The sequence below is a fragment of the Heterodontus francisci genome, chromosome 19 (assembly GCF_036365525.1).
Source record: "Heterodontus francisci isolate sHetFra1 chromosome 19, sHetFra1.hap1, whole genome shotgun sequence".
NCBI lineage: Eukaryota > Metazoa > Chordata > Chondrichthyes > Heterodontiformes > Heterodontidae > Heterodontus > Heterodontus francisci.
The window spans coordinates 33,183,240-33,200,408 of NC_090389.1; the positions used below are offsets into that span (position 1 = coordinate 33,183,240).

Consider the following 17,169-nt stretch of genomic DNA (forward strand, 5'->3'; position numbering starts at 1 on the left):
TTGCATATTACTCAAAACTTGTATAAGTAGTAAACACTAAGGAAAATAGGTTGTCTAATAAATTAGAATGATCACACAGAGTGGCCATAAATGGAGTCCATCATAAACAGAGTGCCAAATACTGCAGATGCTGGAAATCTGAAATAAAAACAGAAAATGGTGGAAATACACAGCAAGTCTGACAGCATCTGCAGAGAGAGAAAAATGTTTCAGGTTGCTGATCGTCTGAAGAAAGATCACAAGCCTGAAATGTTAACTATGTTTCTCTCTCCACAAATGCTGCCAGACCTGCTGAGTACTTCCAGCATTTTCTGTCTTTATATTGTAAAAGTTAGGAATTTGGTGAGAGTGGGAATTCTCTGGTAAGTAGTGTGTGACTAGTTCCAAACTGAAATTTATTCTAACTCTTTGAATTTAACTTTGCTCTAAAAGCTGCAAAACAACCTGCAGGTTAGTTAACAGAAATTGCCAGGGTGGGTGAACAAAGTGACCATGGCATATGGTATAGGAGGCCATTCAAGTGGGGTGTGGAGTGAAAAGAAATGTGATAGTGATAGAGGACAGTATCGTCAGGGAGATAGGAGGCCTTGGTGCAGGAAGTGAACAGGAGAGAGATCCTCTATTCACAGTGGATTGGGAGGCCCTCCAGGCAGACACTGCAGAAGTAGTGTGAACAGATAGCCGTTGCGGTCAATGCCAACAATGTAGCCCCAAGCACCTAGATGCAGAGTTGCGAGAAGTTCAGTGACCTCACACAAGTGCTTAAGGTCAGTGAATGCATCTTCAAATGCCATAACCCAACAACTGCACCACTAATTTCACATACAGCTCAGTTCACCATCACCCCCACCCTTCACTCACCTATCAACAATCTCTATCAACCACAATGCATACCTCATATTCATAGCTTCATCTTGCCCTTACACACTTCACATTGCTGCAAGCCTTACACTCACATCTCACAGCTTGCGTACTGCCAGACGCATTACCCAAACATATTGCATTCCACTCACTGACACTCTTTCCTCTCTCTTTTGCAGGACTAGATGGTGCACAACTATAGGCAGCAGTACCTAAGCGGCAGGGGTTAAGCACAGCTGCATATGCTCGCCCTGATGGAGAAGATGGTGCTCCCCATCAATGGAGTTGGAGCGGCCATGACTGAGGCCTTGGCTAGCAACAGGGCTGAAAGCAATGAAGTTGACTTTATTCTCAGACCTAATCCTCCTCCTTACATTCCACTTCCAACTCATCCCACAATCACTTCTGATTTGCAAACTGCAAGTGGTTTACTCATGCACCTCTTGCTTCCGCTCTCTTCCCTCAGCACAACCCTATCCTTGTGCCTTTCTCCTTTCAGATACCCAGTAACTGCCACCAGTGGAAGAGCAAGAAAAGACTGATGATGAAGAAACACATCAGTTACTATCAAACTTGTAGCCAGCAGCTAATATTTTTGAGGATAACTTAGAGGCAAGATCTGCACTTGGTGAGACAGCAGGCATGAGTGGCCTTCAGGCAGGCCAGGATGAGAGGGTAGCACAGGTGCCAGCTCCCTGGAGAACATGGTTGCACGTGAGTTCTGCTGCGGAGGACTCAGACGAGAAAGTTGTTGGGGGTGACATGCAGATAGAGGTTGAGGTTATGTACTTAGAAATGCTTGGTGCCAGAAAATCTACAGCCAGTGCCAAGGAGCATGAAAAAATGCAGCAACAACCTTGCACAGGGCTTTCCGCAGAGTTTGGAGCCCATCATTTCCAGCATGGAAGTGTTGGCCAACTCCATTGTGACACATGTGGTCCCAACCATGATGCAGCATCTGATGGCCAATGTCCCATCACACGCAGAAGTCACCCAACGTCAGACTGCTGCAGTGGAAGTTTGAACTGAAGTCCTACAAGTGCAAGCTCAGGCTCCTGTCATCATGGCTGCAGATACCAGTCTGCAAAGGGATTTGCAGGGTCTTGCAGCAGTCTGGCAATCTGTCCTATAACATATAGCTTGGATTGCTGAGGCACAACCCCAAGAGAGCGGCAGTGGCTCTATGGAGCAAGAACCTGCAGTCCTCTCTCAGTATGACAGTATTTGTCCTCCCACCACTGCCACTCTGCCAGTGCCCTTGCTGTTGCATGTCAGGCAGCCGGCTGGGAGAAATGGGTTTCAATTTGTAGGACACTGGCACCAGTACTGAGGAAACAGGGACCTGTTCCATTGGGACAGCCTTCACCGGAACCACGCTAGGACAGTTGCTATGACCAAGGCGGGAGGAGTGCACAGTCTTTTCTAGTCCCACTTCTCCACAGATCACAACAGATATTTTTTTAAATGTTGACCCAGTTACCGATACAACCAATCATATACTCTACTCTTTAACCCAGAATAAAATATACCAACCAGGTTTCTTTAATAAACAACAAAAATATCAGTTTATTATAAAACAAGACTTATCCAGTAAATAAGCAAAGCATTAACACACAGATTGAAATATGAAAGTTCCCTTTTTAAATACCCAACACACAAAATCACACACAAACTGAAAAAAATACAGAAATTCTCTCTGCAGAGGTCTGTTACAAAAAAAACAAACAAGAAGAATACATGCTAATTCTTTACAAAAAAAGAGAAGATATGGAAGAATGTCAGTTGTCCCTATTGGTGTGGATATATGGTGACGGGTCACTGAGATCTTTTCTAGAGCAGTTTCTTTTAGGCGGCATTGAGGATTAATCCAGCAGGCCTTCCAGGAGCGTCTCAGGAGAAATGCTGCTTCAGTTTCTCTATTTCTTATGCTTGATTCTCAGGTCTTCTCAAAGAGATGGAAAAGGATGAGCTTGTGGTGGCCATCTGGTAGGCTTATCTCCAACTGCTTTCAAACACAGTCACACCCCAACTGAACCTAAACAATATCTCAGAAGCAAAATCACAAGCAGCCAGTCAGAACCTCATGAGTCTTGACATGACACTTCTATGTAAACATTTTCCCCAGGTCACCAAGGTTTCTGTTGCTTATTGTGCTTAAGGTATGTGACTTCCAGTAAAAGGTTGTTTTCAAACAAGACCTCTCAGTGACCCTTATAAAAAACATGTCCATGGGGTGTTTTCAACAAAAACAAAGTCCAGCATCTATAAAATCTTCAACCTTCCAAAAAATGAATCCATTTCCACAATTTAAATATGAATCCCCCAAAAATATTTCACAAAAAAAGGAAGCACTTTCACAACACAGTGTCCTGGCGAATCTTATAAGTAGGGCTGTAGAGAGGGCTTTAAACAAAATAGTTGGGGGGTAAGAGTGTTCAGGTATACGGGGAAATTTAGAAAGTTAATGAGAAAGGACAAGGCAATTCGTGCAGGGTAGCAATATGGATAATGATAACCAGAGTGTGGCAGGAAGGGACAGAACATACAAACATAACAGTGCACCAGCAAATAAGTTCAGAGTGGGGAAAAATGGCAAAGAGGCAAAAATAAAGGCTCTTTATCTGAATGCACGCAGCATTTGTAACTAGGTGGATGAATGGATAGCACAAAGAGAAATAAATGTGTATGATATGTTAGTCATTGCAGAGACATCGTTGCAAGGTGACCAGGACTGGGAAGTAAATATTCAAGGGTATTTGACATTTCAGAAAGATAAGAGGAAAGGAAAAGGAGGTGGGGAGCTCTCTTAGTAAAGGATGAAATCAGTGCAGTGGTGAGAAATGATCTTGCTCAGAAGATCAAGATGTAGAATCAGTTTGGGTGAAGATAAGAAATAGGAAAGGAAAGAAGTCACCGGCAGGAGTAGTTTATAAGCCCCCTAACAGTTGCTACACTGTATGACAGAGTATAAATCAAGAAATAATCAGGATTTGCAGGAATGGAACTGCAATAATCGTTTGTGATTTTAATCTTCAAATAGATTGGACTAATCAAATTGGCAAGGTAGTCTGGAGGATAAGTTCATAGAGTGTATTGGGGACAGTTTCTTAGAACAATACATTCTGTAACCAATCTGGGAGCAGGCTCTTTTTAGACCTGGTAATGTGTAATGATACAAGATTAATTAATTACCTCAGAGAAAAGGATCCTCTCAGCAAGAGTGATCATAACATGATAGAATTTCACATTCAGTTTGAGGGTGAGAAGTTTGGGTCTGAAACTAGTGTCTTAAACTTAAGTAAAGGCAATTACAAAGGTATGAAGACAGAGTTATCTAAAGTGGGCTGGGAAAATAAGTTAAAAAATAAGATAGTAGAGAAGCAGTGGCAGACATTTAAGGAGCTATTTCATAGCTCACAACAAAGAGAAATAAAGAAAGACTCTATGAGAACGATCTTGATCCATGCCTAACTAAGGAAGTTAAGGAAGGTATCAAATTGAAAGAAAAGGCATACAATGCTGCAAAGATTAGTGCTAGGCCAGAAGATTGGGAAAATTTTAGAAACCAGCAGAGGATGACTTCCAAAAAAGATAAAAATTAGAATATGAGAGTAAACTAGCAAGAAATATAAAACAGGCAGTAAAAGCTTCTACAAATATATAAAAAGGAAGTCGCTAAAGTAACCATTGCTCCCTCGAGGGTGAGACTGGGGAATTAACAATGGGAAACAAGGATATGGCAGACTTTGAACAAGTATTTTGTATCTGTCTTCAGGGAAGAAGACACAAAAAGCATCCCAACAATAACAGAAAATCAAGAGGCAAAAGGGAGGGGCAAAGTTAAAACAATCACTTATCACTAGAGAAAAAGTACTAGGAAAACTAATGGGACTAAAGGCTGACAAGTCCCATGGACCTGATGGCCTGCACCCTCGAGTCTTAAAAGAAGTGGCTGCAGAGGAAGTGGCTGCATTGGTTGTAATCTCCCAAATTTTCCTAGATTCTGGAAAGGTCCCAGCAAATTGGAAAACTGCAAATGCGACACCTCTTTTCAAGAAAGGAGGGAGACAGAGAGCAGGAAACTATTGGCCAGTTAGCCTAACATCTGTCCTTGGAAAAATGCTAGAACCCATTATTACGGAAGTAGTAACAGGACATTTAGAAAATCGTAATGCAATCAAGCAGAGTCAACATGGTTTTATGAAAGGGAAATGATGTTTGACAAATGTATTAGAGTTCTTTAAGGATGTAACAGGATGGATAAAGGGGAGCCAGTAGATGTTGTGCATTTGGATTTCCAAAAGGCATTCGATAAGGTATCACATAAAAGGTTATAGGTATAGATGAATATAGATATATATGAATATATATGGTAAATGCATATAGATGGTAAATAGTTGAGGCATAAGCACTGATCCATATGGCATCCCACTAGTTACAGCTTGCTAACATGAAAATGATCCATTTAGCCCAATTCTGTTTTCTGTTAGTTAACCAATCCTTTATCCAAGCCAATAAATTACTCCCAACACCATGAACTCTTAAGTTGTGCAGTAACCTTTTATGTGGCACCTTACAGAATGTCTTTTGGAAATCTCAATACTTAACATCTACTTGTTCCCCTTTCCTACAGCTACAACACTGGCATCTACCCAATAATGTGGAAAATCACCCAGGTATGTCCTATCCACAAAAAGCAGGGCAAATCCAATCCAGCCAATTACCGCTCCATCAGTCTACTCTCGATCATTAAAGTGATGGAAGGTGTCGTCGATAGTGCTAACAAGCACCATTTAAACAGCAATAACTTGCTCACCCATGCTCAGTTTGGGTTCCACCAGCATCACTCAGCTCCAGAGCTCATTACAGCCTTGGTCCAAACATGGACAAAAGAGCTGAACTCAAGAAGTGAGGTGAGAATAATTCCCCTGGATATCAAGGCAGCATTTGACCAAGTGTGGTATCAAGAAGCACTAGCTAAATTGAAGTCAATGGGAATAAAGGGTTAGACTGGTTGGAGTCATACCGAGCACAAAGGAAGATGGTTATGGTTGTTGGAGACCAATCATCTCAACCCAGGTCATTGCTGTAGGAGCTCCTCAAGGTAGTGTCCTTGACCCAACCATTTTCAGCTGCTTCATCAATGATCTTCCCTCCATCCATAAGGTCAGAAGAGGGGTTGTTGGCTGATGATTGTACAATGTTCAGTACCATTCGCAACTCCTCAGATACTGAAGCAGTGCGTGTCCATATGCAGCAAACCTGGACAATATTCAGGCTTGGGATTCATAAGTGGCAAGTAAAATTTGCACCAGACAAGTGCCAGGCAATGGTGATCTCCAACAGGAGAGAATCTAACCATCTCTTTGACAGTCAACAGCATTACTTTCACTGAATCCCCCACTATCAGCATTCTGGGGGGTCACCATTGACCAGAAATTGAACTGAAACAGCCACATAAATACTGTGGCTACAAAAGCAGGTCAGAGGATTGGAATTCTGTAGCAAGTAACCCACCTCCCGACTCCCCAAAGCCTGTCCACCATCTAAAAGGCACAAGTAAGGAGTGTGATGGAATACCCTCCACTTGCTTGGATGAGTACAGCTCCAACAACACTCAGGAAGCTCAACACCATCCAGGACAAAGCAGCCCACTTGATTGACACCCCATCCACCACCTTAAACATTCACACCTTCACCATTGACGCACAGTGACATTGGGCTGCACAACATACAAGATGCACTGCAGTAACTCACCGTGGCTCAGTCGCCAGCACCTTCCACACCCGCGGCTTCTTCCATCTAGAAGGACACGGGCTTGGGAACACCACCATCTGCAAGTGCCCCTCCAAGCCACACACCATCTTGACTTGGAAATATATCGCCGTTCCTTCGCTGTCAATGTATCAAAATCCTGGAACTTCCTCCCAACAGCACTGTGGGAGTACCCACACTAGATGGACTGCAGCAGTTTAAGAAGGCAGCTCACCACCACCTTCTCAAGGGCAGTTTGGGATGGACAACAAATGCTAGCTTTGCCAACGATGCCCATATCCCATGAAAGAATTTTGAAAAGTTCCACCCAGCTCATTTCATACTCAAAAACTTTAATAAATTTGTCAAATACTATTTCCCTTTCATAAAACCATGTTGACTTTGCTTGATTGTATTATGATTTTCTAAATGTCTTTAATAATGGATTCTCTCATTTTCCCAATGACAGATGTTAGGCCAACAATTCCCTGCTTTCTGACTCACTCCTTTCTTGAATAGAAGTGTTACATTGGCTGTTTTGCTATCCTTTCCAGAATCTAGGGAATTTTGGAAGATTACAACTAATGCATCCACTATCTCTGCAGCCACTTCTTTTAAGACCCCATGAGGCATGCCATCAAGTCCAGGGGATTTGTCAACCTTTCGCTCCATTGGTTTGGTTGATACTACTTTTTCTCCGTTGATAATTGTTTTAAGTTCATTTGTCCCTTTTGCCCTATGATTTTTCTACTATTATTATTATTTGGATGTTTTTAGTGTCTTCTGCCATGAAGACAAATATAAAATATTTGTTCAAAATATTTGCTTTGTCATTTCCTTGTTTCCTATTATTAATTCATCAGTCTCATCTTCTAAGGGACCAATGTTTAACATAGCTGCTCTCTTCCTTTTTACATACTATTAGAAGCTCTTATGTCTGTTTTTATATTTCTTGCTAGTTAACTCTCAATCTATTTTTTCCCTCTTCATTTTTTTTTAAGTTATCCTTTGCTGGTTGGTCCCACACATATTGTTCTGAGAAACTGTCCCAAATACACTGTTATGAACTCAACCTCAAGACTAATTGCTAATTTGATTTGTCCAATCTATATGAAAATTAAAGTCTCCCATAATTATTGCAGTGCCTGTCTTACAAGCCCCATTATTTCTCTATTTATACTCTGTCCTACAGTATAGCTACTCTTAGAGGGCCTATAGACTACTCGCACTATTGACTTCTTTCCCTTGCTATTTCTTATCTCCACCCAAACTGATTCCATATCTAAATTTTCCTAACCAAGATCATTTCTCACTACTGTACTGTCTCATCCTTTATTAACAAAACTACCTCACCTCCTTTTCCTTTCTGCCTATCCTTTCGAGATATCAAGTGTCAGTTACCAGTCTTGATCACCTTGCACCCAGGTCTCTGTAATGGCTGTTGGATCATACCCATTTGTTTCTATTTGTGCCATCAATTCATCTATCTTGTTACAAATGCTGTATGTATTCAGATAAGGAGTATTTAATTTTGTCTTTTTACCATTTTTCCCTACTCTGACCCTATTTGTTGGTGCACTGTTATGTCTGCACGCTCTGTCCCTTCCTGTCACACTCTGGTCATCATTACCCATATTGCTACCCTGCACTATTGCCTTGAACTTTTTTTTAACTTTTGAAATTTCCCTTCACCTGAACTCTGTCTTCTGCCTGCACCACCACCCCCACCCCCCCACCCCGCCCACCTCATTTTGCTTAAAGCCCTACCTACAGCCCTAGTTATTCGACTCACCTGGACACTGGTCCCAGCACGTTTCAAGTGGAGTCTGTCCCAACGAAACAGCTCCGACTTTCCCCCGTGCTGGTACTAGTGCCACATGAAATGAAATCCATTTCTCTCTCACCAATCTTTGAGCCACACATTGAACTCTTTGACCTTATGCCAATTGCTTGTTGGCCAAGTCGTGATCCAGCGATTATTACCTTTCTCTGATCGCTCCACTCACAGCCTCGCCCTCACTCACCACTCTGCTCACAGCCTCGCCCTCACTCACCGTTCCGCTCACAGCCTCGCCCTCACTCACCATTCCACTCTCAACCTTATCCTCACTTACCACTCCGCTTGCAGCCTCGCTCTCTCTGAGAGCTCCACTCAGCCTCGCTCTCTCTGACCACTCCACTTACCACCTCGTCCTCTCTGACCGTTCCACTCACAGCCTCAGCACTACCTGCAATCAGTTTGAATTAATGCTGATCAATAACAGGAAAGCTCTCCCTCACTATATTTAATATCAGGTCATCTGTATTCTTCCCCACTGAAGGTCAACAGCCTTCCACCAGCCATGCTGCAAATACTGGAGTAGCACTGCATAGGTTCACTAGGCCAGGCAAAGGTGCATGGAAGATGGGCACTCAGGAAATGCACAAGTGTGATTAGGTAGCATTTGTTTGGAATAATGGATGGTTTTATTGATAAAGTTGGTTTGGAATGATTGTTTAGTAGTGGATTTTATTTCTGCATTGTGGCCAAGAGGACATTGGTTCATAATAGAGGGAAGATAAGGTATGGGATTGCATTTGAATGAGGAATTGGGGTGCATTCACTGGTACTGGAGTTGGTTGTGCTGAAAATAGTCAGTCCAGCCAAAAAGGGGATGTATTTGCTCTCTCCGCTTCCTCCTCCTCAGTTGCTGACCATATACCTGGTGGCAAGGGCTGTGCAGGATTCAGCAGACCACCATGAATCATGAAACAGGCTCTGGATAGTATTGCAGAGTTTCTTCAGAGTGGTCCAGGCAGCAGAAGTGTTGGTTACTATCCCAGTGGTCTTCTCGATGACATTTTGTGTGGTAGTAAGGCTCTTGTTATATGCATGCGTTGCAATATGCCTACTCTGCTTACTTCTGGTGCACAGTCCTAGCACCTGTGCTAACAACCTACCCAAAATGATGTCTGGCACAGCCAACACCAGAAGTGTGCGTATGTGGCATAGATGCTATTTTGGACCCAAAACAGCACCCATATATCCAGTGGGTGCTAGGCAACTACATTTTGCAGAAATGATTTCCAACATAAAACCTCAAAATTCTCATGTCTATTATATCCCTTTCAAAATCATTTAAACATTCTCTAATGTTTTATAAAAATGCAATATATGAAATAGCTTTCTAAATTATAGGTAAAGTTAAAGGAAGTCTTAATCATTTATATTTAGAGTTGATTTGTGTTTCTGCTGTGGTTGTTGATGCGCTGATCAAGAAGAGAAGACTTTGATAACAATGGTTGGCAACCATTGGAATGGTAAAGGAATCAATAAGTGGTGCAAGATTCATGTTTCTGGCTGATTCCTCTTCTAACCTTGAATGGAAATAAGAACATTTACATTAAGATTGTTACACAAGAGTATAATTAATCCTGTAAGGATTGAATCAGTTGCAAATTGTGAGAGGAGCTAAGTTAACATTACAATCAAATCTCTTCACCACTTTAAGGAGACAGCCATAACAGCAAAGTCACTTTTTTTTTGTAGATCATTGAAGTTCAACATTTAGTAGATTATCTACTGCTCACTTTTTCTTCATGAATAACTTCTGGTGACTATGAGTAAATAATGAGATTTTCTGAAGACAACTTGCAATTATTTTCTAAAAGTCTTGAGCAATATAATTGTGATGTTTTCACAACTCATTGGGTCTCTCAGGAGAATTATTAGAAAGCCTTATTTTTCCAGGCTTTTCGATTGCATTCATGACATAACTGCAGTATCTGTATGAGGTGATTTAATGGCATAAATGCTTCGGTTGTGCAGTGTATGCAGAGCGTGAATCCAAAATTAGGATCTGACCCAACACTGGATTGAAGTATAAGACCCCCTTGGTGCAAGTAATATCACCCTGCTTCCCTTCACAGTCATTTTGGGACTGAATTTACATTTCACATGTTTAGCATTGTTTCAAAGCTGAAACTTCTTCACACAGAGGCAAAATTTGTCATTTAAATGCAATATATTCTAGGTAGCAGAAATTGCTTTAAAAGGGGCACTATGTAACTAATCAGACTATATTGTATACCCTTTATTTGCTGAGTTGAAAGTTTAAAGCAGGAAATAATTCAGGCACTGCAATGCCAACAGGATTCTTTGGATTTCAGCTTTCATTTAAGTATGGGTGAATGTATACATTCCCTGGGGTTTTATGTATCAAGGTAAAATGGTCAGGAAACTTTTATAAAATCTTTGAAAATATATCAGACTGTTGACCTGTACATTAATCTGTTCAGTATTTCCAGAATATCAAAGCCCAGCAGAGAGGGCCCAAGTGTTCATGCCAGCTCTTTGCTACAGCAATCCAAAACTAATCTGAAGAGTGAATTAATTTCTCTCCCTGGGTCTTTTATCCTCCTTTGATTCAAATATTCATACAATCTTCCCTTGCAAAGTGCAGATGTGCCTGCCCTCAACTGTTCCCTATGGTTACCCTCTGCATAAAGTATTTTCTCCCTCTTAGTGATCTTTTTAAATTGTTACTCACTCAAAATTCAGAGCTGCCCAACTCTGGGGCAACATGCTTCTGGCTGGGTATCATGCACAAGCAGCCAGTGGCTCATTCTTTTCAAGGAATGGCACACCTAGCTTGGCTCTCAGGCTGATCTGCAAGCACATTGGTCAGTGCAATTAATGAAGACTCTTTGAGATGCATGGAACTCCTGTCTGTCAGCGACATTAGCCTGAGATAAGATAGCTTAACATGGCAATTTTCTTTTGAGGTAAAGGAAGGCTGCGGGTTCAAGCTCCACTAAAGGGCATAAGTACTGTTATGACCAGGTGAGAGAGGTGTCTACGGGTCTTTTACTGTCTTCACCTCGTCTTATTGTAACAGGGTTTGATTTTTAAACACATTGTGTTTTGAGATCCTCCTTGGTGAATCCTTGTTCACCACTTTCCAACTATAAGGCAAAGAAATGAGCACGCCAGGTTTTCTTAGCATGCACACATGATACACACATGCAAATAGGGACAAAAAAGAGCAGAAGAAAAATAAAGTAGAGAGGTTTGAGGCAATATCAGAAGAGTTCCTTGTTTTCTGTGCTTCGAGCTCACTGTAGTCCTTTTGTAAGTCGTCTTGCTTTTCGTTGGGGCCCAGTATTCTTCTTAAACCTTGTTCAGCGTTGCAGACTTTTCTTTCTTGGGGTTCATGTGGCTTCAAAGGGTCTTTAGTTTCGTGAGAAAGAGATGATACCAGACTGGAGAGAGGTGTTCTCGGTCCAAGAGAAAAGAGCTTTCTGCCTTACAAACACTCTGTGGCAAGTTCGGATTCAAACAACCAGTTAGTCATGTGACTAAACTGGCCTGATCAGGTCCTCTGTGTATTGGAGAAACAGGGACTGGGTCCTTTGTTCCAGTATGCAAAAAGGGTATTTCCGGTGAGGGCAATTCCTTGTGATAGGCCCTCTTTTCTTCCCAGCAGCAATTTTAAGTTTTAATGTTCATGTGGCGAAATAATGTGTGCCTCATTCTTGGCAGGTGGGGTCCTGCATGACACCTCCACACCCAGAGGAATGAAGTGCGATTTGACAAAAAAATGGTGCATTTCATTACAAGGTTTGAGAGAAATATAAGATACAGAAAGAAAAACCATGCATTTCTCTCATTCATTGCCATTCATTCACCAACCTTGAAGCTTTTTAAAATGGTCTTTTCTGGGTGCCAATGCTGCTTTAATTTCCCCTTTTTTTCTCAGGAGAGTTAGTAGTGGGTGGGTCTATCCTGAACTTTCTGAGTCATGCAACGACTTTTGACTTCAGGGAATGTGGTTCCCTTTTCCCCTGATTGTGGGGGAGGATTATTTGCTAATCTCCCCTTTGTTCTCTGGGACACTCCTACCTGCAGATTTTGTGCAGATTTGATTGCACTCCCGTGTGGCACTTTGACTAGGTGAGGCATCACCCTCACAATTTCTCTTTCCCCTAGAGGTCTTTCTTTGTGTCTGCAGGTTCCTGTAAATGCTGTTAGCAACTCTGGTGGGGTGCTTCTAGAGTCTGCATTTACATAGGAGGATGTGAGGTTGGTTGACCGGACAGTAGGCGTTTTCATCCGGAATTCTTCCTGGACTTCCTTTAACCTGCCCTCTTGGTCACTTTTTTCCTTTCTCTTTCTGAACTTTTGCCAGCCGTATGCTTGCCTGTCTTTTGTTCTCGGTGGGGGTCCCTTACAGTTCACCAGCCCTCTGCTGCAGGGTCCTTCTAACACTGGTACAGGACTTAGGGGTGCAGGTTTCACTGTAGGTTGGGGTTTCCCCTCAACCTGGCACATGTGGCAACTCTTGCAGAACTCCACCATGTCTTTGTGGAGTTTTGGCCAGTCAAACTGCTGTCTTATGCGGGCTTTGGTCTTTCGTATACCGGCATGTACTGTAGTCTCGTGGGCCCTTCTTAATATTTCTCCCCGGTACCTCTGTGGCACTACTAACTGGTGAACTGCTGTCCACTCCTTGCTCTCAGGTCTGCGAGGCGAACTCCATTTCCTCATCAGTATCTAATTCTTTAAATAATAGCAATCAGGGACTCCCTCTTTAATTTTCAGACTGGGCAGCCTGTGCTAATTCTCGCAATAATGGGTTGGCTTGCTGAGCCTCTGCTAGGGAAAATCCATTTAATTCATTCCCTGGGTCTCCTAACTTTCCAAAGAAAGTCTTGGACAGGCAGACCTCATAGTCATCTGCCTGCGGTGCCAATGCAATCTCCTCTGGGGGAGCTGGTTTGATCAAGGCTTGATCCACTACCCATTCAGGAACTCTGCAAGGGACTGCCTCCTGCCACTTCCCTGTCTCTCTGACCTCCTGCAGTCTTTCTTTCACTACTGGGGTACCACCTTCACCCCAGCCAGATCATTACCTAGGAGCAGGTCAACCCCATCCACAGGCAAACTAGGGACAATCCCTATGGTCACCGGTCCCGAAACTAGGTCGCACTCCAGGTGCACCTGGTGTACAAGTACAGGCATACACTGCCCTCCAATACCATTCACCACCATTTTGGTGTTCACTGCACTCTCTGGGGGAAAGGTCAGGCTTTTTCCCAGTAAAAGGGATCTAGTCACCCCTGTGTCCCTGAGAATCACTATGGGCTTGCTTGCCCCACTCGAGGGCGATGGGGTTACTTTCCCTTCGGACACAAAACCCTGATAACTTTCAGGAATCCTATTAACTTTTCCTTCACTGTCCGTAGCAAACTTCTTGGGTTGCACTCTTACTGCAGTTAAAGCTGCAACTTGTTCTGCTGAGCTTTCCATCAGGGTCTCATCTTCACTGAGCGGGTGTTCCCTGATTAACTCTACTGGTTTTCCCTTTAGTTTCCAGCAGTCTGCTTTTAAATGCCCTCCTTTATTACAATGAAAGCACACAGGTCTCCGGGTCTCACTCTTGCTAATAGTACCTTGCATTTTGGCTGGAAAAGGGCCCCTGTATCTCCTGTTTTCCTTTCTCTCCCAGGATTGCTTGGGCAGAGATCACCTTCCCACCTTTTGTCCTTTTCAGATTTGTGGGGATGATTAGGAAAGGCTCTCCCCTGGGAAACCGACTTATAAATTAAAGCAAACTCATCGGCCAGAACGGCCGCTTGCCAGGCTGTCTGAACCCACTGCTCCTCTACGTGGGTCTTTGAGAGTGGGCGAGAGTTTTTAAATTCCTCTAACAGAACTACTTCCCCAATGCCATAATATATACTTTTAAAAAATGTTCTAAAGCACTGCCGATTCTGTTGGTTTATAACTGATTTTACACTTATGAAAATTAGTGCAATTTGTGCCCGGATTGCATATTGCATCCAAAGTGGAAACTTTTGGTCTACAGGTCAGTTGTTATGCGACATCTATTATGGTCACACCTTTATTGTTATTGTTTTTTTTATATTGGCATTCATAATGGCTCAGGATTTGTTGTACTGATAATGGTGAGGCAGTTGGCACTCACAGGGTAAAACTGACAGCAACATGTGCAGTTAAATTCAGAAATCCAGAATTTGCTGTCACTGATAACCTGCTTCTCCACAGGGTGTGCTTTGCAGTCTTCAGCAATAGAATCTGAATGGAAATCATTGTTAAGGAATGAACTTAAACTAATTACCCCTATTACCACACTAAATAAAGATGCAAAACTTAAGCTGTGTTCAATCAGGAGTAACTGTTTTCAAATGGCATAATAAATCATAATTACTAATGAACAACCTCTATGGCCCTGAAAAACATAATTTTAAAAGTGTGCAGTCTCATAACCTCAGAAAAAAATTATAATTTTGCAAATTTTTTAAAAAGTTAACTTTTTAATACTTTGTGTTTTTCTAACAAGGTTTCTCTCTTAATCCCATATGTCTCAATCATTATTTCACTTTGTGTTCAATGATATAATTATAATTTATATTTCCTACATTTTAATACTTGCTTTGCTGTCTATGAAAATTCACCAATCTGATTGGTTTCTCGACTTCTCTGCTACCTGCCCTCTACCTGTACACAACAGATCTCCTGTAGATATCTCCTAATATCTGAAAGAAGGAAATCTGTGCTCCAGAGTCCATTAAAACTTTGTGGGCAGCTTTTTTCAAAGCAAACATTGATCACCATTCCTTTGCCACTGACCACAAAATCCAGACCATTACCATGAACAATAACAAAGAAACAAAGTTTAGAAATATATTGTGTGTGTAATATATTGTCAACTGTTCACTTATTGTGTGGTGTGTGCTTCTTTTCTAAGACAGCTAATTTGCTTTTTTTCTGTAACAGATTGTCTACTGGAAAATAAAAAGTTTGTTAGAGAGGAGAAAACGACATGTTGAAAAACATGTCCTTACTTTCAATGGACAACGCAGTCATGGAATGGTTCCAGGTCTAGAACCCTACAGTGAATATGGTCTGATTGTGGTGGTCTTTAATAGAAAAGGTGATGGGCCACAAAGTGGATCCATCCATTTCAAGACTCCAGAAGGAGGTAAAGCATAAGCCTCCTATAATATCAATTCTAAAAGTTTAAGCAAACTTAAATATATTGTAATTTATTTTATGTTGTTGCATATCAAAGTATCATATGTGGATACAATAGCACCTCTTTATGATTGTCGATAAATAATAGTTTACAGCATAATGTACAACTTCTGAGCCATTTGTTAAACATTTTTATTTCATAACAAATTACTTCAATTTATCTGTATCACATGTAAAAGTGAAAATTATATTGGATCAGATTTAGGACATCACTGAATAATGCAGTTACCTTGAGAATGCTTGTTGAACATTCTCCTTGCAATTGTGCCATAAAGCAGGAGATAAAATAATGTATTTGGACTATCTATGAGTAATACTGTTAAAAATTTAGATAATAGAGTTCAAAAGGGGATAATGATGCTTTCCATATTGTATTTTACATATTATGCAGCCCGACACAATAGACTATTCCAGTTGATTCTGCATATGAACATCGCTACCAGCTATGTCATGGCCTGTATGAATAAGCAGATAGAGCTGAAAGAATTTTATTTGGTTTGGTTTTCCTTATCGGTTCAGTATTTTTTGACCATTGTTATCACTGAACCAAATAAAGATATAAAAACTAATGGAGTAAATATCAATAGAACAGTCATGAACAATTTGAATTTGGCTGCCAGTATTACATTACCAGTTGAAATAGAGAAGGACATTCAAAGTCAAAATCATACCCTGAAGATCAGCAAAATAATACAAAACCCCTTTAATCAGTTTTGAGATTGAGATTGCCAAATACACAATGGGATTAAGACTTAGGATACGCAACTATACTCAAATATCTTTGAAATGGCAAGAAAAACACGATAATGATGTCATTCCAGTCCTTCAGTCAGCTGCAGTAGAGTTAGAAATATATAATAATGTAGTTTGAACACCACGTCCTTCCCTGGTGCAGAGGTTGGAGATAATCATGGAATAGGCATTGCAGGCTGTATTAAGGTGTTTTGAGAGGCAGAATTAGATTTATTGTGGTGCAGCAATAATATAATACTTGTTACATTAAGTTTTTTGATATTCAAATTTGGTTATTCTCATGCAAAAAATCTTACTTATTGCTGCAAATGCGAGAGAAGTCTTTGCAATAGACTTTTTCACAGACAACATTAGCAGGAAAAACGGAGTTGAGAAATTCTTAATACTCGAGAAAAGAAACATATCTTCACTTTAAGACCTCATACAGCTGATGCAATAATTGGCACAAACCATCATATGAAACTCTGGTCAATACTGTTAAGGAAAAGTGGCGGGTTTGGGCCGTGAATACAGATTCTAGTGCTACACCAGATAAAGAGCAGGTTCCACAGTCTCCGTTTTCACATCCATAGAAAAACTGGGACTTCATCTCAGGTATGAACAGAAACATGAAAATGTTCTTCAAAATAAGTGAGTTTCAGTACTCAGGCTATCCACATAAGGTTCCTCTTTTCCATAGGAGAATTACACCCTTGCAAGTTTATGTATCTTGTTATTATGGTTTTGGTTATAAGAAAAACTGATTGCCTCCACTGTTGTCAAGA

At 41.3% G+C, this 17,169-nt stretch overlaps 1 protein-coding gene across 1 annotated transcript in view; it reads left to right on the forward strand.

Moving 5' to 3' along the window:
- chl1b (cell adhesion molecule L1-like b) overlaps positions 1–17,169 on the forward strand; it is a 689,058-nt gene that overhangs the window by 483,363 nt on the left and 188,526 nt on the right. Inside the window, exon 21 of the mRNA XM_068052302.1 lies at positions 15,395–15,599. Coding sequence (XP_067908403.1) covers positions 15,395–15,599 — 205 coding nt within the window. The remainder of the gene's footprint in view (positions 1–15,394; positions 15,600–17,169) is intronic.